Consider the following 23,347-nt stretch of genomic DNA (forward strand, 5'->3'; position numbering starts at 1 on the left):
CCACTTGCCTGTGTATATTTACTCTTTTTGGGTTTTAGAACCAATTTAGGGTTTAGGAAATGTGAATACAGAATCAGCTTTCAGCTTTTAATTACCCCGTCTCCACCTAAACTGGCTTTGGACCCAAGCCAGCAGGTGCTTGTTCTTCCAGGGGATGCTGAGTCACCCAACTCTGCGGAGTCGGGAGCAGTTGAGGGTCCTGAGCATCTGGCAGGATAGCAGCCTCTGCTCCAAAGGGTTTAGCGTAGCCCCTTCACTGGCTCAGAATCACAGAACCGTCTAGATTAGAAAAGACCTTTGAAGATCCTCCAGTCCAACCATCAACCCAACATTAACAGTTCCCAACTCCACCAGATCCCTCAGTGCTGGCTCAGCCCGACTCTTCAACCCCTCCAGGGATGGGGACTCCCCCCCTGCCCTGGGCAGCCCATTCCAACGCCCAACAGCCCCTTCTGCACAGAAATCCTTCCTCAGAGCCAGCCTGACCCTGCCTTGGGCAGCTTGAGGCCATTCCCTTGGGGCCTGAAGCTGGGGCCTTGGCTCCAGAGACTCATCCCCCCTCTCTGCCCAATCCTGGCAGGGAGTTGCAGAGGGCCAGGAGGTCTCCCCTCAGCCTCCTCTTCTCCAGACTGAACCCCCCCAGTTCCCCCAGCCGCTCCCCAGCAGACCTGTGCTCCAGACCCTGCCCCAGATCCGTTGCCCTTCTCTGGCCACGCTCGAGTCACTCAATGGCCTTTGTGGTGTGAGGGGCCCAAAACTGAACCCACTCATCGAGGGGCGGCCTCACCAGTGCCGAGCACAGGGCTCAGATCCCTTCCCTGTCCCTGCTGGACACGCCAGTGCTGACACAAGCCAGGATGCCATTGGCCTTCTTGGCCACCTGGGCACACTGCTGGGTCCTGTTCAGCCAGCTGTCAATCACCCCCCTGGTCCCTCACTGACTGACAGCTCTCCATCCACTCCTCCCCAGCCTGTAGCACTGCTGGGGGTTGTTGTGGCCCAAGGGCAGCCCCCGGCATTTGTTGAGCTAAACATGTACAAAATAACTCTTTACTTTCCATCCAGGAATTTCTTGGCTAGTGTGTTTTGATTCAGCCAGGAGCCTTTCTCCTCCCAAGTGGGTCTTCCTGCAGCATTAGTAACTACTCATTCCTCCATCCTCTTTCCTTCCATGTATCCTGTGAGCCAGATCCCAGCCTTGTTACTGACCAGAAAACCCCAACTCTCTGTTACATTTGATGGGGTTTCTACTTTTTTGGTTTTGTAACAAGGCAGAAATGGAAAATGCAGGCAGTGAAAAACAGTGCAAGGCAAAAATCTGACAGCAGTTCCCTGTCAGCCAGCAGAGGGGAGAGGGAGCAGCGGGAGCAGCAGCCTGTCCATCTGGAATACAACCATCCACCGTGCCCCTGGTATGGGGAGTCTCAGATGGGTGGCAGTACACCGTACCCCTCCTCACCCTCCAGTGCCATCAGCTCCTTGGGGCAGAACGTTTTGGGCTTTGGTAGCCCCATGGGTGCTGCTTTTCCTCCTTAAATCCTGCGGGTAAGTTGTTAGAAAAGGGCTGAGTTGTGATGGAAATGTGCTGCTGAATGCGGCCTTCAGCTCCGTGTGGTTTGGCAGCAGCAGAGAAGCTTTTGCTCGGTGTAAGGGAGAAGTGGCCTCTTATTTCCCAAAGATGGAGTGTCTCGAAGCCAAGGCTGGTGCCAGGCAGGCTTCCTTCACCTCTGGGGTGTCAGTGCGTCTGCTGTGAACAGCTGATGGAGGGGCTCTGTGCTCGTGGACAGAGACACTGGGGAGGTGGAGCAAATTTGCTGCCTGTTTCACCCAGAGAGAATGAAAAGTGAATAAAATTATTGCCAGGGAGGGGTTTGGAGCCAGGCATAAGCAAGCACATGTTGTTACCAAGTCTATCTTAGAGACATAAACCTTCATACTGGGTGTGGTACAGCGATGATTTATCAGGACAAAGGTTTGGGGGTGATGATTTTCTATATGCAGCCTGTCTGTAAGCTTCTTTCTTCTCTGCTGTCACCATGCACCCTCCATCTCCATGCCTCTTCCAGCATGGTGCTGCTCTTTCCCCAGCTCACATGCTGGCGAGGCAGCCAGCCTGCCCCAGGCCTGGGCATGGCACCTTCTGGTTGTGCTCTTGGGAGCCTGCCTGCAGGTTTGAGACAGCTTCTGCCACCCAGGGCTTCTGACCACCCATGACACTGTCACACACCTGGAGGACTTTCACCTGGGCCATTGCAGTGGAGGCTGGAGCCCAGAACAGCTGCATGAGATCACTTTAATTGTGACTCTTGGGTTTTCTGAGGTTCAGTCTCCTCCTTTGCACAAGGGTGACAGACCCTGAGACCTGCCCTTTGCCTCGGGGACTGGGGAGCAGCCCCAGGCTGTTGGAGGAGCAGACTGAGGGTAGAGAAGGCAAAGGAAAAAGCATTGGTCGGGTGAAAAGTGGTGCACATCCTACCCGAGGTGTTGCCTAGCAGCTGACTGTCTCAGGACAAAGCGCAGGAGGTGTCCCTGTGTCACCCACGCCCTGAGCAGGTGCGATGGGATGGGGATTACCTTCTGGTTTTGTAGCTGGTCAGTGTCACATCCCGCTCCGACGAGGGAGACAAGTGACTCAGATTCGCAAATCCCCAGTTGGAGCGGACAACAAGTCTCCAAGTTCAAGCATTTATTAACGATCTACAATGTACTAATTGAACACATGATAATTGGCTAAGTACAGAGCAAGCTGTGGTGAGCAATATAATATGCTTTACATTTCTTAATAGAAAAAGGAAAAGAGGGAGATAGAGGCAATGGGGGAATACAGATCACCGGTCTGGGTTCCTGTGCTGATCCCGCCGGCAAGGGTTCCAGGAGGCAGCTATCTTCTTTGCTGGCATCCGTTGTCTTTGCTTCACTGCTCTCTCCAGACGGCCGGGGGGGCAGGGAGAGGGGTCAGAGAGAGAGAGCGAGCCCTTTCTTCTCCCCTTTGATTTATACCCACTTTCCTTGGGTCCGTCCCCTACGTCAACCCACAGACCTACGTATCCCATGTACGGGGAGGTGTAAGGTGTTCCATGGGATGATGTCACTAGTATGATCATGACAGCCCTCATTAGCATATTGACGGGTGTCAACTTTAATATGCATTTCATGGATAATGAAGCAAAGTTCATTCACCGGACACATGGCCCTTGAAATCTGCCCAGGTGCCCCAGAGAAGAGCCGTCCTGTCTCCACAGGGCTCTCTCCCCCAGATACATCGGGCAGCGTTATCAGCTTCGGCCTCCACAGAAAGCACCCTGGGACTCATGGTTTTGTCTTGTGAGTGTTTGAGGCAAATCTTCAATCAGCCTCAACTTTTGCTTTCCCAGGCTGTTCGTCTTAGTTTCTCACAGGCCTGGTTTCTCGGCTCTCACAGTCAGCGAAGGTGTCTGGAAGGTGACAACTTCTTGCTCTGTCAGCCATGTTCAGCAAACCTGGGGAGCAGCTGACTTCTGTCTGTGTTTCCTGGACGTCTTCATTACCCAGGGCACGCAGCGGGGACCCGAGATACGTTTGCCCTGCAAACAGCATCCGTGTCCCTATCAATGATGTTACACCTGTGTGGCCCAGATGGCCCCTCCTCTAATTCCCTCTGGGCAGGAGGCTGCTGCTCAAGGCCGGTCTCTGCAGAGCTTCCGTGTTTATGAAACAATATGTTGATTTTTTTTTTTTATTCTTCTCTTGTTTGTGGGAATGGCTTGCTGTCATAGCCTGGCTGAGGCAGAGCGAGAGCATCGATTCGGAGACTGCTGCTGTTGCTTCCCCGGCATCCCTCTGGCAGACACGGAGCAGGGAAGGCACCCAGTAGGATCTGGGGGGCAGGATGAGCTGTTTACTCCTGTTTATTTGCTGACTTGCTGTCACTGCATGTAGCAATGAGGAGTAAGGTGACATAATTTTCCAGATCTTGTTTCTTGTAATTTCTCCAGCTGTTTCTCGCCATTCACTCCTGCTTCCAGCAAGTGGCATCAAACAGCCTTCCTTAAGGGAAAATCCCTCTGAACCCACTGGCATCGCTCTGCTCAAGAGTGCCATCTCTAGTACCGCTGTGCTCTTTCCTGGTGCATCCCTGTCTTCAGAGAAGAAGCTTAAAACAAATTTGAATCCAGGTGCCAAATTTTCACAATTTTTTTGGAGGGCACAGGGGATTTTTGTGCTGATTCCTTCTAGTCCAAGGTACTGCCTAGTGCAGAGGTAATGGTGAGCCCAGCTTCCCTGCTGGTCCCATCATCAGCCCTGAGCTGGCTGCTGCCGAAACAGGGATTGACAGCAAAAACTCTTCCAGAGAACAGGGTTTTTGTCCTGCGTGAGGCTGGACACTCACAAGACAGTGAAAGTGGTGCTCATCCTTCTGTACAGCCCCTCTTTCCCCTTGAGAAGCTGATATTGGGATGATGGATGGGCAGGAAGGGTTTTGGGTGGATTTCAGATCTCTTGCTGCTGACTGACTGGTTTAAGGCAGACGAGGAGAATACCAGTCAGGGAGACCATTTCCCAAAACATCATCCTGTATTTCTTTTTCAGAAAGAGTGGGATCTGCCTGGCATGTGCCAGTGCTCTGTTATTCTCTTGTATCACTGAGGAGGCAGGATACTGTCCCGGCATGGAGCAGAAGCAATGATTGCTGTTCTTCTAAAAGCCAGAGCCAGTGTTTTAGTCCCATGGTGGTTTCTTTGCCAATGTTTTCTTTGGCCACAGCCACCAGCTCCATATACTCTAGGTGAGGATCCACTCCATGCTGTGATAGACTCTGTTAAATAACCCTGTTATAAAAAAATGATCTCTTATTCACCTGGTCCATCTCTTCATCCCTGACTTTAACTTCCCAGCCATCTGCTGGAAATACAACACAGCAGAGTGGGACCAGTCCTGGAGATTCCTGGAATGTGTGGGAAACAACTTCCTGACACAGCTGGTGAGAGAACCAACCAAAGAAGATGCCCTGCTGGATCTCCTCTTTGTGAAGAGAGAAGGACTGAAAGTGGTGGTTGGAGGCTGACTAGGGCACAGGGATCATGAAATAAGAGAGTTCTCTATTCTCAGAGAGGCCAGGAGAGGGCTAAGCAGGACTGACATCCTGGACTTCCAAACGTCTGACTTTGACTTGTTTGGGCACCTGCTTGACAGGATCCCTGGGAGACTCTCCTGAAGGGTACAGGGGTCCAGGAAGGCTGGGCACTCTGTAAGAAGGAATTGTTAATGGCTCAGGAGCCGGCGGTCCCCAGGTGCTCTAAGAGAAGCCGACACCAGAGAAGACCACCCTGGCTGAACAGGGAGCTTTGGCTGCAACTCAGGGAGAAAAGGAGAGTTTACAGCCTTTGGAAGAAGGGGCTAGCCACACACAGTGATTACAGAGAGACTGTGAGGCTGTGCAGGGTGGAAATCAGAACGGGCTAAAGACCAGCTAGAAATTAATCTGGCTTCAGCAATCAAGGACAACAAGAAATGTTTCTCTAAGTATGTCAGTAGCAAAAGAAAGTCCAGGGAAAGTCTCCATCCCCTGCTAGACGCAGGAGGAAACATGGTAACAAGTGATGAGGAGAAGGCTGAGTTCCTTAATGATTTCTTTGCCTCAGTCTTTAATAACAAGACCAGTTGTACTGAGGGAATCCAGCCTCCACAGCCAGAAGACAGAGACTGGGAGAATGACCCCCCCGCAATCCAGGAGACAGTCAGTGACCTGCTGCATCACACAGACACACACAAGTCTATGGGACCGGATGGGATACACCCGAGGGTGCTGAAGGACCTGGCTAGGATGCTCGCCAGGCCACTTTCCATCATTTCCCAGCAGTCCTGGCTGACCGGGGAGGTCCCAACAGATTGGAAATTGGTCAATGTGACGCCCATCTATAAGAAGGGTCAGAAGGATGATCTGGGAAATTACAGGTGTGTCCGCTTGACTTCGGTACCTGCGAAGCTGATGGAGCAGCTCATCCTGAGTACCATCGTGCAACACCTGCAGGACAACCAGATGGTCAGGCCCAGTCAGCATGGGTTTATGAAAGGCAGGTTGTGATGGTTTTAAGCCCTGCTGGGATCAGAGACCACGTTGCTGTTGTCCCTCCCCCACCCTCGGACACAAGTAAACAGAAACCCCATGTTAAAATAAGAAGAAATTTACTACAACAGTGTAATAAACAATCTGATCAACAACAATAGTGATAATAACAACAAATATCAATAGCAGTAAACAAGACAAGAGATATACAGAGAAATACGGCAAGGATACAGCTAGCCCGCCGCACGTGCTTTCTGTGACCAAAGCCACAAAGAAAAGCTTCCCGCGCCATGCCGGACCTGACATCAGCATGGTATGAATAACCCTCCTGGAGATCCCTTCCCCCTCCCTGCTGGGGAAATTTAACCCTATCCTAGCCGAACCAGGACACAGGTCCTGCTTGACAAAACTGATCTCCTTCTAAGAGAGGGCAAACTGCTTATTTCATGAGGGAAAGGCTGTGGATGTTGTTTACCTTGACTTTAGTGAGGCCTTTGACACCGTGTGCCACAGCATTCTCCTGGCGAAACTGATTGCTCATGGCTTGGATGGGCACATGCTTTGGTGGGTAAAAATCTGTCTGGGTGGCCGGGCCCAGAGAGTTGTGGTGAATGGAGTTAAATCTGTTGGTGGCTGGTCACGAGTGGTGTCCCCCAGGGCTGGGTTTTGGGGCCACTCCTGTTTAACATCTTTATTGATGATCTAGACAAGGGGATCGAGGGCACCCTCAGTCAGTTTGCAGATGACACTCAGTTGGGTGGGAGTGTTGATCTGCTTGAGGGCAGGGAGGCTGCAGAGAGACCTGGACAGGCTGGAGCCATGGGCTGAGCCCAACCGGGGGAGCTTCACTGAGGCCAAATGCCGGGGGCTGCCCTTGGGCCACAACAACCCCCAGCAGCGCTACAGGCTGGGGGAGGAGTGGATGGAGAGCTGCCAGTCAGAGAGGGATCTGGGGAGTGATTGACAGCTGGCTGCACAGGAGCCAGCAGTGTGCCCAGGTGGCCAAGAAGGCCAATGGCATCCTGGCTGGTGTCAGCACTAGTGTGGCCAGCAGGGACAGGGAAGGGATCTGAGCCCTGGGCTCGGCACTGGTGAGGCCGCCCCTCGCTGAGTGGGTTCAGTTTTGGGCCCCTCACACCAAAAAGGCCATTGAGTGACTCGAGCGTGGCCAGAGAAGGGCAACGGAGCTGGGGCAGGGTCTGGAGCACAGGTCTGCTGGGGAGCGGCTGGGGGAACTGGGGGGGTTCAGTCTGGAGAAGAGGAGGCTGAGGGGAGACCTCCTGGCCCTCTGCAACTCCCTGCCAGGAGGGGGCAGAGAGGGGGGATGAGTCTCTGGAGCCAAGGCCCCAGCGCCAGGCCCCGAGGGAATGGCCTCAAGCTGCCCAGGGCAGGGTCAGGCTGGCTCTGAGGAAGGATTTCTGTGCAGAAGGGGCTGTTGGGCGTTGGAATGGGCTGCCCAGGGCAGGGGGGGAGTCCCCATCCCTGGAGGGGTTGAAGTGTCGGGCTGAGCCAGCACTGAGGGATCTGGTGGAGTTGGGAACTGTTAATGTTGGGTTGATAGTTGGACTGGATGATCTTCAAGGTCTTCTCCAACCTAGACATTTCTGTGATTCTGTGTGATTCTGTGAAACAGCCACTGTGTGAAGACCTGCTGTTACTACTACCCTTGTAGCTGCACGGGAGCATTGACTTTTGGAATATCTCAAGTTGAAAGGGACCCATAGGGATCATCAAGTCCAACTCCCTGATCCTCGCAACCACATAAAACTAAATCACATGACTAAGAGCACTGTTTGGGTAATCACAGAATCCTTCAGGTTAGAAAAGCCCCTCGGGATCATCGAGTCCAACCCTCAGTGTGACTCTACAAAGTTCTCCCCTACCCCACATCCCCCCACAGCTCATCCCAACGGCCCTTAAACCCCCCCAGGGATGGGGAGTCCACTCCCTCCCTGGGCAGCCTGTTCCACTGGAACTTAACTCTGATCCTTGATCCTTGAATGCTGACAGATTGCCATGCTGCTCGCAGAAGCAGGTGGCTTATCTTTGCCAACTCAGAGAGTAAGTAGCAGTTGGGTTAAGGCAGTATGGACCCTGTGTTCACACAGCCCAGGTGAGGACTTTGGGATGTCAGGGATGTATCGCCATCAATCTGTCTTCCTGACTTGGACAGGGAGGCAGCCAGGGGCAAAGAGAGGGGAAACCTTCAGCTCTCTACAGCACAGCCTGGGGAGGACTTCAGGTCCCAGGGAGATTTAATGGGGCTCTGCAAATAGTGGGGCAGCCCAAAGAAATGCCCACCCCAGAGTTAATGGTGTAGGCTGGTGCCAGAAGGATTGGTTTATTTCCCACCATCCACTTCCTGTAGCAGGAGGCAGGAGTCCCCGGGGGGTTGGGCACCCTAAGGGTCCTTCTGGGCCAGCTGACATGTCATGCATTTTTGAGAGTGCCTAACTCAATTAATGCCGCATTTTCAGCTGCGCTGCCCTCGGGAGAGTCATCTTTCTCCGATGTGAAACCCTTCCAACTGTGAGCTTGCTTTGCTTGCTTCCTCTTTGGTGGGACCTGTCACCTCTCCCTCACCCGCTTGCCTCCATCACCCCACAGCCGTCCCCAGCTGTCCCTGGTGTCACCTGGACCAGGCCAATCCTGTCTGCTTGTCCCTTGCCCCGGACCCACGAGCTCAGTGGGGCCATTGGACTGTGAGCACATTTCCTGGGAGTATTTCTGCCTTGCTCTTGGTAAAGCAGGGAGCGATTATGTTGTGCTATGGGAGTGACCTTTAATAATATCTCAGCAGTGATGTTAACTCACCCTTTACACAGGGTGAAAGCCACTCACAGCCTTAAATCTGTGATTGCTGGTGCCACAACCCTGTTCCTTCTGGACAGGGGATGGATGGCAGTGCTGGCGTGCTCAGCGGGGTGGAGCTGTGTCTGTCTGGGTGACATGGGGATACGACCCTAGGAAGTACATGAAACTGGAGCTTGTTTTGGTTTGTTTCTCCTTCTTCATTAGTTATCATTGCTGCTTTACCTTCTCCCGTCTTTCCCTGCGGTGACCCACTGCAGAGCCCCATTGGGAGGGTGTGCTGTGGCATCACTGCCCACCCCAGGCATGCTGGGCAGGCTGCACCAGTGCCCAGGCCAGTGGAGACACCTCCTGGGGTTCAGCAGATGCTGTCAAGATGAGCAGGGACATTTCCTTCTAGGTGAAGACTTCAGGACATGCACCGTCATTTCATCTCCCTCCTTTTCCTCGCTCTGCTCCTGGCACTGTGGAGGGACAGTGATGTGAGCTGGTGGGCAGACGGGCCATGGTTGGCTTTTCCTGTGGTGCAGCTGCAAGCCCCTGTGCTCTGGAGGTTGCTTGGCCAGAGGTTGTGAAGTATTTAGGTGCTGCTGCGGGGTGCAAAGAGGCACCCAGAGTGCATGGATGCCTGGGCAGAGCCCAGGTACCTGCTGGTCCTCAACCCAGCTCAGGCTTGAGCTGCGTTTTGGCTTCCTTAAGGGTGAAACTGGCCTGCCAAGCCCACCCAGCCTGGTCCCTACCACCTCAGACTGTCCTGTTCACCCTTTTCACAGACTTGTTGAGATCCAGCTTTGGCCTCCTGCAGCCTTTCCCTACGGAGAGAAGATTGAGAATCTCTCTTTTCCCAGGGCTGGGAGCCTCCTGCTTGCCTTTCTAATCACCCAGGAGCAGCCTGCTGCTCTCAGCTGGTTATGCTCAACCACTTCTTCTGCTCTCCCCTGCTCCTAGTATTCTTAACCCTTGCAGCCACACCCTCTGTGTTTCCAAACTCTAACGCTTGTCCCAATGAAGGCATCCTGAAGTGGTGAGTGTCCAGGCCCCTGCCACAAAGACAGCTGGAGCACATTTCTCCTCCTTTGCTATCAGTCAGAGGAGTCAGTACAGTTGTCTGTTGGCAGAGCTGATTTTTGAAGCAGCTGGTACAATTGTAATTGGTGCTGATTACTTTAAATAGCATCTGCAAAATACAGCTGTCAGGGCTTGTTTAGTTTTGAACAAAGACTGTAATTGTATTTATTGTTAGAGCTACTGGTTTGTTCAGAGGGACCTCTGGCCAGAGTCTGATTGAGAAGCATTTTTCTATCTGATAGAGAATCAGGAGCTCACCTGATGCTTATAAATCGCCTGGCTGATATGCAAAGCATGAGGAAGGAGAGGGCTTACTGGATCATGTTTTGCTATCTGTAAAAGCAGTGTGAGTCAGAATAACTCCAGTAAAGTCAGTGGAGACTTTGTCCAGGGCTGTGACCTGTCAAGAGAGGGAAGTACTGCTGCCTCAGGGTGATCTCCACAAAGCCGTTGTGCCTGCATTGCCAGTGGTGGCTGGCTCTGGTTCAGCTTCAGTTGAAGCAAAGTGCCTGAGGAGATTTAGTGCCTCCCCCCTGCTAAACTGGACCAGCCACATCCCCTGGAAATACTCTGGGAGAGGCATGAGCCCTGTCAGATGGGCTTGAGGGGCCTCAGACCATCCTCTGACTCTTCTCAATGAAAGTGATGGGATGGGCAAGGTCTGTGGGCTTCAGCAGGAGCCGAGGAATCTTATGCACCCAAAAATAAAATCCTGTGGCTCCTCTTAAAGGTTCTGGCGAGCTTTGGTTGCTGCCCCAGGAACGTGAAGACACTTCACTTCTACTGCATCTATTCCCACACAATTTCTGCTTTCAAACAAGAAATCAAAATTCTCCCTCATTTCTCAAAACTGACATTTTTTTTTGACTTGGATAAGTCAGTTCTGTTGAAATTGCCTATTAACTTTGAGTTAATTAATACTTGGTCACAGTGGGACTGCTCGCTGCATTTAGATGAATTCCAAATCCAGCTTAATCCCTTCCATCATGTGCAGGACAGGAGTTGGAGGTGTCAGGTCTCACGGCAGCAATGTTGCTTCTCTTCTCTGTCTCTCCACGGCCTGGTCTCAATTTCGGTGGGTGGTTCAGTAAATACACAAACCTTAGCTCAGCAGGGGAATTTATCCCATCAAAGAAATAGGCTTCAGGGCCATTTGGATGAAATGCTGTTCAATAGTCACTCTTGATGAGGGCAAACCCTCGCCACTGCCTTCCTCAGCTGCTGGCCAGCTGGCCCAGCTCAAGCCCAGTGTTCCCACACGGTGCACTGGGAAGGCTTTTGGTTTGCTTATGTATTATATTGTTTTGTTTTCAGCTGCAAACACCCCTGAGCTGTCTGTAGCTGGCTCCAAAGTGCCTTTTTAATATGCACCTGCTGGCCTGAAGGAGAAATAAAAGTGCACTATTAGGGGCCTATAGCCTGTTCAGGTGCCTCATGAGCGTGCCATCTCTGGAACTTTTCTCCGTGACGACCTGAGAAGAGCTCGTGCTTTGTTGGGATGTTTGTTTTAACCCAGTGCCATGGCTAGTGGGGGCACCAGCGGATGGTCCTTGGGAGCCTGGGCAAGGATGCTCCACACGTGGGTGCCGTGCACTAGGGAAGCAGTCTCAGCACTGTTAAAACTCTTGCATTTCATGCAAAGGGGCGGTGGCTTCTGGCTCCTGTCCCTGGTGCTGGCCGGGCTGTGGGGAGCTGAGGCACTCCTCTTGCAGCGCTGCAGGGTTGGGGGGACATCCTCATGTTGCAGGCTCTTGCACAGACTCAGCTGGCCAGGTCACATCATCCTGTGTGAATCTTCAGGTGTAGTTTGCAGAAGTGGTGTGATTTCTAGGTCCTCTATTTTGGGAGGTGGGTGTGGGAAGCTGTGAGAAGCTGTGGCCCTAGCAGTCTCAGAAACCAAGAGCCAGGCTGAGATATTTTAACATCTCAGAGGTTAGGGACAGTGGGTGGCACATGGTTGTCTTGGCCGTAGCAGAGAGTACTCCTCTCCACCTGGTGTCCCCATACTCCCATTAAATCTCCACTGTTAATTCCTGGATGCATTTTGTCTCACCTGAGGGGTGGCCATGTTGGGTGGGATGGACCTGGAGGGCTTAACCCCTTGCTTTCAGTCCCTCTAGCTCCAGGCTGACCTGCTTATGTCAGGAGGCTCTGTCTCTCAGCTCCACGGTGCTGGTGGAGGCACGTCCACAGCCCTTTGGCCCCTCCAGTTTGGGATGGTCCTCTCTGCTGGTGGAAGAGCTGCTCTCAGCTCCTTGCCTTCCTCCCTGCATTCACACCCTTAGCCAGGAGGTGCTGGAGGGGAAGAGCTGCCTAAAGCTTGGGCTGATGCTGAGCATCTTATTTTCCCCTTTCTTCTCCTTTTTGAAAACAACCCCCTTCAGCACCAGGAAGATTTCCTGTCCCAGGGGTCAGCTTTCTGTTGACACCTTGGGTTCCTCTCTCCCTTCCTTTTCATGTTATGCTTCTTGTTGTTCATTCTGACATCCCTCACTAGAAAATGTCCCTTGCCGTGCTTTATGCTTTTCCACAGGAGGACTCACTAAGCACATCATCTCCCAGCACCAGGTCCCAGAGGGCTTCTCCTTTAGAGTGAAAAATATTGTTGTCTAGGCACGACAATCTCCTGAAGTTGCCTCAAGCCATTCTATAAAAGTAAAGGCAATTTCATAATTGATTATGGATTTTGCATCTCACGGGTTTACGTCTTTCTTAACCTGCAGTATTTATCACAAGCAGCTCTAAGAGCTGTGCTTTCATTTCCTTGCTAGGATGGGTCACGTCTAGCAGTTTTGGGACAGTCACCGTGATAGTGGCCAGACCCATGTGCTGAACTGGTGCATGGACTGGTGTGTAGCTGGAGGTCTTCGAGGTGCTCCTGGCCCTGGATGTGTCTGCCCCTGTGCTGGGGGCATCTCCCTGTCACCAGGGACAGGCAGCGTTCAGCTGCAGGCTGTCCGGAGGCACTGTTGTTGCAGATGAGCTGGATTGATTTCATCCTGAGGCAGGTGCCCAAGATAGCAGCTGCTGAAGGTGTTGAGCAGGTGGGTCACCCCTCAGGGCACTCCAGTACTTGTTAAGGCACCTCGGCTGAGAGGAGCGAAGGTTGCGCTGGCGGGACTGAAGATGGGCGATCCTCTGCAGGGGCAAGTGCGCGCCTTCGTCCCCTCCAGCCCTGCTTTGCTCTTCCACGTGGACGGTGCCGAGCTGGCCTTTGGGGTCCCCCATGGGGTCCCAGTAGCAGGCAGAGGAGGGGCTGGGGAAGGCTGACAGTGCTGCTGCTCATTGGTCCCTGCTTGGGGCAGCTCGCCTGGGCAGAGCCTTGTTCTTGCATGTGGCTGCAGGAAGGACGAGTCAGATGGGATCTCTTGGGGGTTGTGCGGAGCAGAGCCTCTAATCCAGAGATGGAAACCAGCCTTAAACGATAAGCTGCAAAGCCAGAGACAAATACTCATTTGGGAGCACGTCGTTAAAGGCCCTGAGTTCCCAGCTGGGAATGAAGCACCCACAGTGCTGTAAAGGATGGGGCTCGTTTGCCCCCGGGAACACGTGCAGATAGGCATGGTGACAGGCAGGCACAGTTCCAGTGTGTCCCTCCATGGGGCACTGGAAGCGTGAACAGAGTTACTGTGAGCACCTGCTGCGATTTGAAACAGGGAATGTAGTCTGAGTCACTGGGACTGTTTGAAAATGTTAAACCGTACGCTTTTGACTGACACGTGTTGGTCAGACTATCAACTCAGTTCTGTCAGTAAGATGAGCTGTTGAACTGCTTTGCTGAATCATTTGCCAAATTGGTCCTCAAATGGTTTGTGTGTAGAAGCTGCTGGGGAGGTGGTCATGCCACATCGGTTACAGCCTTGTTTCAGCAGAGCTGCTGCCCTTTTAGCGTGAGGTGCGGCTGGAGCCGTTGTGTCGCAACCAGGGAATGCCAGTGGCACAGCAGGGAGCTGAGCCTTGTCACCGGCGTGTGCTGTGTATTGATACAAATGACCAAAGCTCCCAATCGCTGCTGTTCGGCGCTCCTGAGGGATCAGCGTGCTGTTCAGCCGTGAGTCTCTGCCCGGAGTTGCTCAGCGGGTCTTTCCACGCTGCCCTGCGTGTGTGGGGTGTCCCGTGCCGGGCTCTGTGGGTGCCCCCGCACGGCGCTGGGATCTGTCGGGGTTAGGGCGCAGCAGGCTCCGGGCTCTATCCCTGCTCCTGCCTTACGCGCTTGGAGAAAGCCTCGGGCACTGCTGCTTGCTTGTGCTGGCCTGGAGCTGCGGGTGATGTCAGGGGAAATATTCCTGGTTAGCACCTGGGGGAGCTGCAGAAGTTCTCGCTTTGGCCCTCTGGGTGGGGGAGGCCCATTCTGCACTGTGGGTGCTTTCAGGAGGGCACTGGCGGCTCTGCACTGGCCTGTTGCTGTCTGGATCTGCCCCTTTGTGTCTCAGGCTCACCTTTTTGCACAGTTCGTGTGTCTCTTCCTTTCCAGCTGTGCTTTTTACCTCCCTACAAGACTTTCACCCGTGTCCTCTTCCATTTCTCCTCGCAACCAGTTGCCAGCTGCCTGCGCTCTATCAGCGTCATCCCTAGGCAGCCCCATATGCTGACCTGCTCCATCCTGGTTTTGGAGCTGCTGGGTCAGACCCGTTACTGAATTCACACCAGCAGTGCCCAGCCGGGGGCTGCATCCTGCCGAGGAGCTGCTCATGCAGGCTTCCCTCCCTCCCACTGCAGGTCCACAATCAAAGTCATGTTATTTTCCAGGTTCAGCCCTCCGGTACCTAAATTTTTCAGTAAACCCCAACCACCAAAGGAGGAGGGAGCCTGGTCGGAGCGCTCGGTGTCTGCAGGGAGCAGCTGCAGGGATGGAGGTGTGGAGGAGCCAGCCGAAGTCCTGGGAGCCACAGGGGATCCTGTCCAAGAGCCAACAGATGCAGATGACTCCCTGCAAGCAAAGGTAGATTTTTTTGCACACCTACCACTTGCGTTGCCTCCCCCATCTTGCCGCCAAAAAGCCGTGCTTGTGCCAATCCCCCTTTTTGCTGCCCTGCTGTCATGTGCCCTGAGGGTGGGCTAGGCAGCAGGGCCAGCAGCTGGACACAGGGCTTCTGGGGAGGGAGAAATCGGATAGTTTTGCTTGGAGAAGCCCACTGAGATCCTACAGACCTATGACGAGTTTGGGGTTTTTTGGCTTGTTTTTACACTGTAAATGGGGCTTTTATCTGCATCATGATGTAAAGGCTTCCAGTTTCCTTCCTGTATCAAGCTGTGCCAAGTACCGTGATCTCCAGGTACCACCTTCTCACCCCCAGCTGGACCCGCCTGTTTTCATGTCTCTGCCTTCACTAGAGATCTGTAGTGTTGCAGGGACAGCCACAGAGCTGTCTTTGATAAAATGAGGCTTTGCAAAGTCACTGTCTCTTCCTCCTGGCATGGAAAACGGCCTTTGGTCTGCAGACCTTCCTGGTGAACCTCGGTGCTTTGGAATTTGGCATCCGTGCTAGTGGGAACTGGCACCTTTTTCTGCATTGTGTGGGACAGAGGCTGCTCCTGGGACAATAAAAAAGGATGCAAGGATGCATGGGAAGTTCTGAAAGCACTGGCATTGGCATTAAGTTCAAGGAGAGGGGTTGCACCTGCTCACATCCAAATATCGGTCACTTTAACATTATAATTGCACTTTTTTTTCTGAATCGTGAGAAATGATACCCTGTAGATGTAAAGAATAGTGTAGCTGAAATTTTTTAGATAGAAGCATGGAATCATCTTTATTTCCTGCTTTGTTGCCATGTATGGAGAAATAAACCAGAGAAATTCAAGTAGATAATGGCTAAGAAGGATCCAAAGTGCTTCAAAGGATATGTCTGGATTGTGGCTTCATCATCTGCTTGTGTCACTGTATCAAGGCAATATCCACATAACCTCCCTGGGGAGGTGGGAGACCATGGGCCTATGAAAGATGTGGGTTAGAATCTTTGGGAACAGGCTCTTGGCAAAGCTTTGCTAGGCTTGAAAATGTGGAGATGAGAGAAGGAGCATTGAATCTTCTGATCCTGAGCTTCATCTACCAGGGAGATATAGCCTCTGATTAGGTGTAAAGATGTCCCGTAAATATTCTTGCAGATTCTGCTGATGCCAAGGCCCCAGCACAAAGCACTTCTTCCTGTCACTGAAGAAGCAGGTATTACTACATTTCAAAAGCATTCACAAAACTGTCACTTATTAAATAGGGGACAGAAGCCCAGGAACAAGGTTCCTTTTGCAAGGTGGTACCTCTGAGGTCAAACACCAGCTCTCAGCTGCTTCAAGACAGAAGAACATCTCGGCTGCCTTTGTTCAAGAGAGTGACATGGTGGAGATCCTCAGCTCTCCAGCACTGATGGGTACACAAGATGAAACCTAAGCACTCTCTGAAATGGGACAGTTGTGCCAAGCCCTTATTTTCCTGGTTTTGATAATTCTCACTTGCAGCTGTGTACCTGTTTTTGTCATGAAGAACCTAAACTGTCGAGGCATGGGGTTCTGGGCACACATCCTGGGCAGGAGTAGGCGAAGCTGGGCTGGCACAAGGGTGCAGAATGCCCTTGAGGTCTCTGCCAGGACTGAGGGCTGGGTGCACTCAGCTTCCCCATGCACACTTGTGTGTAGGAAGTGCAGGCAGAGCCTGTGTCTCACCTGTGGGTGGGCTTGGACCCACACTCAACGGATAGCATGGACATACCCATACTTGATTTGCACCCAGGTCCCATCTCAGCTGCTCCTGGCTGGGTGAGGTGGTGGAGCCTGCAGCAGAGTGCTCTCACCCAGACCAGCCAGCTGCTTGCTGCAGCCCATGGTGCTTGTTTTCCAGCTGCTGCCATGCCCTGCTGAGGAGCTGGAAGGTGCTATGGAGACTCAGAGCCTGGTGGGGATCAACAAACGGATGCACTTTGTGGAGGCAGAGCCCGTCACCTTGGGAATGGAGGAGGTAAGTGGGAATCTGTCTTATGCCACGATTCCAGTGTGGCAAGCAGTTATGTACCCCCTCCTCCCACTGGTGGCCCTTGATGCTGCTCACAGAGTGGCTTCACATCCCTCCAAGCCCATCGCACTGCGGTGCTGAAGCAACTGGTCTCGGGAGAGGCCACGCAGGACATGTCGTAGGGCTGACCTGTGCAGCAGCTATGGAGGGGCTTATTCATCTTGTTGCTAATCAAGTGGTCAACAGGAAATTTCTGCAGTTGCTTTTTCTGTAGCATCTTGAGAGCGCACAGCATGTGAATCGGAGAGAGTGAAAAGCATCAGGAGTCAGATGAGCTGGGCTGGAGTCCTCCCCCCAGCTCTGAGAGCTTTCACCTCTGAATACTGTGTTTTGCTTAGGGCAGTAAAAGTTGCTTTTAAAGGCAAGTTCTGCAGTGGAGAGAATTTCTTGCTGCCAGGAGACATCCCAAATTACTTTAATATGTAGTGTATTAATTAATGTGTTAATGAGTGAGTATGGGAGAAGGTTTTTCCTGTGGTCCCTCCACTGGTAAGTGGAATGGATACAGGATGAGATTTTGCCTGTGTTTGAGGAAGAGCCCTCCCCAGCCACGTCTGTACATTGCTCCAAGCCGTGGCTGGTCTTCTGCATCAATTTCCATGCTCATCATCTTGATTTCTCCTTGCCTACCTCCAGGTTTTTGATGTCCTGCCACGCTATGGTGTGCTGCATCCAGGCAAGAGCCAGCGGGTCATGTTCACCTTCTTTGGCCACACAAATATCGTCGCCCACGTCACAGCACTGTGCAGGGTGGAGGGAGGCCCGACCTACGAGATTGCGCTGAGTGGGGAGGCTTCACTCATCAACTACCTCCTAGACGTCACGGAGATCGACTGTGGGCTGCAGGTACTGCAGCTTCTCTTGGCAGAGGTCCTTGTCGTGAAACCATCACCGGCGGGTTGCTGCCACCTAGGGCTGGGGCTCTCTCCCCTTCCCCACTACTTTGTTGGCACTATGGCTTGCAAGTACATCCTTGGAGTGATACATCCTCCATCCAAGCCAGTTTTTAATGGCCATCTCCACCGCCCTCCAGCTGGGAATTCCTCCTCCTCAAGGGAACTAACGCCGCCTCCTGGGGCAGGCAGGGTCCCAGTGGTGATCTCCAGAGGGACGTGCCCCAAGACGTCCATCTGCTGATCCGCTCCTAAAGCCTGAGGTCCCAGGAGGTGCTCTCTTTTAATGTTCTTGATTAATCAGCAAAATAAACCAGGGAGGAAGTTAACTTGGGCTTTCCAGTCACTGTAACTGGAGAGAATGTCCTAGAATAATCCCCACTTATTTCGGGTTAAAAACCCCACAGATATTTCCAGCTGTTTCACTGTCTCCCATTTTGCTGTCACTGCAGGTACTTTTTCTTCTGCAGTGTCTTGATGCCACCTCCTTTGTTCCAGCTGGGTGTGAGATGACACACCATGAGGTGCAGAGAGCTTGTCTCCTCTTTGCTTTCCTTATGACTGATCTCTGTGGTTGGCATTGCCCCGCTGCATGCCACCATCAGTGTCTGTTCCGGTGCAGGGCTAAGGGGTGCCCTGTGGCGTTGGCTTCCCCAGGTTAACCGGGGAGACTCAAGTGCCCGTACCTCCTCTGCCTCTGTTTTTCTCCTGTGCTGAGTTCACTTGCTCACATCCCAGTGAAAGCAGAAGGAGGTTCTCAGTATCAGGCCTGTGCCTTCAGCTTCCCATGCCTCTGTCCTCTCTTCAGCTGTTTAACAAAGTCACCGAAGCAGAGGTCACCCTGCAGAACAGCGGGAAGATGGGATTCACCTACGAGGTGCTAAGTCCCAGCATGGGCACTGCAGACAGCCCCCTGCCCGGCGTGCCCCTGGTCCTGCCCAGCACGGTGAGTGACTGACCCTGGCTCTGGGTCAGGCTGCCCGGGAGTGGGTTGTAGGGGAAAAAAACAAAATTTATAAAAAAGAAAACAACCCACAAAAGCAGACAGGAGAGACAGGGCTGTAAGTAGCTGCTGCTGGGGGGCAGGAGTGTCAAGCAAGTGCGGTCCTAACGGCCTCCCTTGACGGCCTTTGCCAGCAGGTGACCCTGCTGTCACACAGCAGCCACCGGCTGGAGGCACCAGCACTTCGGTGGCTCTGGGGACCCCAACTGCTGAGCGCTCCAGCTGTGCAGGCACCGGGGCCGGGCTGTGCCGGCTCTCTTGGGGGTCACCGTGCCCAGGCTGTGTGATCGGACAGGGCTTACTCCTTGTCCCTGCCTGTAGCACACCCTGCCAGGCCCCTGCCAGCACTGAGTGGGACTCCAATGCTCTCACTTGGGCTTGAAGCTGCTTTGGCAGAAATTGTAGCAGCCCCTGTACCGGTCCCCCACTCCCCCAGCTTTGCTGCTCCCCAGCAGCTCTGTGGGGCAGTGAGGGGGCCAGGCAGGAGCAGGGCTGGAACAGCGAGGAGAGGAGTTTGCAGCATCCCACCATCACAGCTTCTCAGTCCTGCGTGGCTGTCTTTGGGCTGGAGCAGCATTCCTGTCTAGTCCCTTTTTGTAGTGGGAAGAGGAAGCCAAACGGCGTTCACATTTCCTCATGACTGTCTCTCACAAGGGGTGACACACCAACACCTTCTTCCTGCCAGCTTCCCAAGACCCAGCTCTGCTTGGCGCTGCGCAGTCGGTCGCTGTAACCAGCGCTGGCAGCTTGGCAGGGCTGGCTTTCACTGCAGCTGTGTTCTGCACTGCACCAGGGGCTCAGGGCACCAAGTGGCAGGATCTGTCCCACTCAGCAGCTTCTCCCTGCAGCGTGAAGGGGAGCGGGGAGCCGAGGGTCCAGCCCAGCATGCAGAGGGCGAACCGAGGAAAGCTGCGGTTGTGTCCCATCACTCAGGGCTGTGTTGCTGTCTGCTTGCATTTGCTCTCAGCCTGGCTGGCGTGAGCCTAGCCTGGGGCTGGGGCAGCCTTTCTGGAAGCCCAGAGAGGAGGTGCCCTTCTTGGCAACAGTTTCCCTATGTCTCATCCTAGTCTCTGCTCCTCCCTTTCCAGGATGCCTGTTTGCAGGTCACCGTGAGTCTGGATAGGCTCATGCACCCCTGGTGTAACCGCACAGGCAGGAGATGTTTGGTTGGGATCATTATAAGGGGTCAGGCCCTTCAACACCAGCCTAGGAACCGCTGGTGTGCTGTGGCAGGAGCTGCTGGCCATGCTGAGAGTGTGGGCACTTCACTTATTTTGCATAGTGGCTGGTAAAGAGCTCTTATTTCTTCGGTCTGGCTCTTGCTAGCAGAGGGTAAACATGGTTAGGGGCAAAGCTGTGCTCATGCTGAGCAGGGGCAGTCTGTGGGTCGGTCCTGGGGGAATGCATCCCTACAGGCCCTCCGAAGGACCTGGTGTAGGAGACCTCAGCTTCTGGGTACAGAAAGGTAGAAGACGATGTTGTCTGATACTTTCTTATATATGAGAACCTGCCATCTCAGCATGTCTGTCGTCTGAGCCATCCCTCCACCAAACCCTCTTTGTCCACTCCGTCCCTCTTCTCCCACATCCTGCAGGGTTATGTTGAATCTGGCAAGAAGCAAGTGCTCAAAGTCTATTACCTGCCAGGAGTGTGTGGAGCCTTCTGCAGGACTTTCCAGATCCAAGTGGGTCACCTGGAACCCGAAGAAATCTCCCTGAAAGGAGAGGGGAGCTTTCCCAGGATCTACTTGGACCTGCCCAGGAATATCAAAGGTGAGCATGAACTGTCTGCTCCCCAGGAGGGTCCCCTGTTTCTCCCCAATGAAGGATGCCCATAGGGCAGCTCACACCTGCCTCCACCAAGCCTGGAGGTTTCAGGGCTGTCAGACCAACACTCAACCCCCCAGTTGCTTCCCGAGGGAGAGGCCAGAGTCGGGGGAGTGGGGCTTCCCAGCTTCAATGGCAATGGTGCTGTGCCACGCTTCTATTTGTGGATGTTTTCTTCCTTCAGGAAATGAAAAATATGAGAAGGTCTTCAAGTTGGTGATAGAAAAGATGGAAGAAGACACCCAGAGAGAGGAAGCAGCTGTTCTGGAGGAGACTGTGGCCACGGAGCCACCCCCAGATCCCTTGGACACCATGGTGAGAATGTCTGCTGCCCCGTTTGACATGTGCCACCCTCCCCCGGTGTCACTGGGTCCCTTGCAGCCTGCAGCAGGCTTCCCGGGGCCCTGCTGGCACTTGGGACTTCCCTGCCTACACCTGCCCATGATCCTGCACAGCTCAGCAGTGCCCCCGGGGCTGCCCCAGGGAGAGATCCTGAAGACCCTGCTCAAGTGATTGAATTTATGGTACTTCGTGATGGAGATGTAGGTCACCACTGGGGTATTTGCTGCTCACAACCCAAGCCCTGCCAGGTGTACAGAGCTTAATAGCAGCAGCCTGACTGTGCTCTGGGACTGTGCTGCCAGTGCTGATCTCTAAGAGACAGCAGCTTTATCGTGGCTCCCTTTACAAGAGAGCTTTTGTCTGAGCTGCTTTGGCACTGGCTGGGGCAGGCAAAGACTTGGAGCTCTGGAAGGTTCCTGGCTTGTCTGTCTGGCCAGATCAGCTTTTATAACAGTGACTGGGCAGGCAAAGATGCTGGAGTTCATTGCTCTTGCGATGAAGCCCTAACTAAGAGAGCAGGAGGTGTCAACACTGAGCAGCAAGACAGAAGGACCCCATCACCCATCTCAACACGAGCAGGGGGTAGCCTTGGGAAGGACCATTGCTAACCAGTTGCTGCCTTTCCTTCCCTCAGCTGGACCCTGGGCTGCAGATGCAGATGGAGCAGCTGCTGATAGAAGAACATGCCCTGGAGCAGCAGAAAGCCTTCACCTCTGGTCCCCCAGAGGCCACTGCCTTTGACCAGCACGCTCGTCAGAGGCTTCTCAGGTTAGTAGGGGCTCCTGTACCCTGTCTCCAGGTGCCCCGAGGGTAGCACCCAGCAGTGCACCCCTGCTCCTGAGAGCTCCTTGTGTCTGCAGAGCTGGGGGTAGTGGGGACTTCAGAAAGGGTCTGATCCTGGTAGCTTTGCCATGCTCCCTGTGAGCAGCTGAGTGTCCTCACTGCCACAGACAGAGCCACCCTGAGCTTTGGAGGTGCTCATCTCCCCACAGGCGCTGGGTCCTGCTCTTAGGGCTGAGGGGGACCAGTGCAGAGCACCAGGCCCTTCCAGAGAGCACCACCACCATCCCTGCTGACCAGCTCTGAAAGAGGCAACTCAAAGCTGGCATCTTTGTTCTGGCTAACAGACCACACTGAGCAAAAGGAGTAGGGAACTGCAGAGGTTGACACACCCTTGACAAATCCTAAATCAGGTGGCCTGGATGCTGGTGGGACTGCAGGGCTTACCTCGGTAACTCGGCCCTTCCCTCTGCCCCTCCATGAGGAGGCACGGGCACAGTAGGCTCCAGTTCAGGAAGATGCTCTGCAAAAACAGAATACATATGTGCTTTCCCGAGTGCAATTGCTCTGGAAAAGGACCCTCCCATGAATCTTTAGATGATTACTGCATCTGTTGGCGCTGCTTTGGGGACAGATGTGGTTGCAGAGCAGTGAAGATTTCCTGTGCAGGCAAATCTTAGACAGTGTCCTGCAACAGTTCCAGGCTGGGGCTGTACACCAGGCTTAGCAGTTTCATTGAGACCAGTGGAGGTCCACTGGACTTGTCTACAGTGGCTTTCCATAGCAGAGGAGCTGTGACCAGTATCCATTTTAAACATTTAAGGTCCCACTGGTAGCTGATAAGACCTAGGTGCTGTGCTCCTCATGACTTACTTATTACCAGGTGGTCAGGCCTTGGGTTTCATGGGCTCGAGTTGAGTTTTTACAGCAGTGAATCCAGAAATACCCACTTTATTTGCATCTTCCACACTCTTGGAAATGTGGCCAGGCTGTGGTTTAAGGTCTGTCCTTACTCCTCCTTTCAGAGCTGAGCTGCCTGAGTACATGCTGGACTTTGGGTGCGTGATTCTTGGTAACACCCACACACACATCGTGAGGATCACCAACACCGGGCAGTTCCCTGTGTCCTTCCGTGCTGACAGACGGGTCCTGCGTGACACAGGTAACCAGTGCTGGAGAGCCTTCGCGTGGGCTCGAAGGAGCTGTCTCTGACAGATTAGCTTAAGCCACTGGACATGGGGAGGTTTTCTGAGTGCTTGTATATGTAACTCTCTCCTCCTTGGGACCCTCTGCCTGGTGCTTTAGAGCCTGAGTTCTCGTGGCCAGCAGCACTGAGACCCGGCCTGCCCGGGCCTGCCCTAACACTTCCCTGCTGGGGCTGGGTGGGCTGATCACCTTGGTCACCTCCCAGCATCTTCTGCTCTTGGCTACCATGAGCATCATCTGATGGGCACTCCATGAGCTTGTGTTGCAAACAGATGCACCCTTTGTGGTTTAGAAGTGCTTTTTTAAAGTTCATCATGCCATAGCACTTCTGCTCAGCCTTTATTGAGAAGACAGCCTGTGAGGTCC

General features: G+C 53.4%; 1 protein-coding gene across 1 annotated transcript in view; it reads left to right on the plus strand.

The window, feature by feature from the left end:
- LOC113484652 (hydrocephalus-inducing protein homolog) overlaps positions 1-23,347 on the plus strand; it is a 159,441-nt gene that overhangs the window by 92,790 nt on the left and 43,304 nt on the right. The window contains 8 exon segments of the mRNA XM_026857119.1: positions 14,675-14,867; positions 16,761-16,877; positions 17,568-17,777; positions 18,633-18,770; positions 20,422-20,599; positions 20,838-20,968; positions 21,630-21,763; positions 22,801-22,937. Of these exon segments, the coding sequence (XP_026712920.1) occupies positions 14,675-14,867; positions 16,761-16,877; positions 17,568-17,777; positions 18,633-18,770; positions 20,422-20,599; positions 20,838-20,968; positions 21,630-21,763; positions 22,801-22,937 (1,238 nt within the window).

The sequence above is a fragment of the Athene cunicularia genome (assembly GCF_003259725.1).
Source record: "Athene cunicularia isolate RWA chromosome 11 unlocalized genomic scaffold, athCun1 chr11_part3, whole genome shotgun sequence".
Lineage (NCBI taxonomy): Eukaryota > Metazoa > Chordata > Aves > Strigiformes > Strigidae > Athene > Athene cunicularia.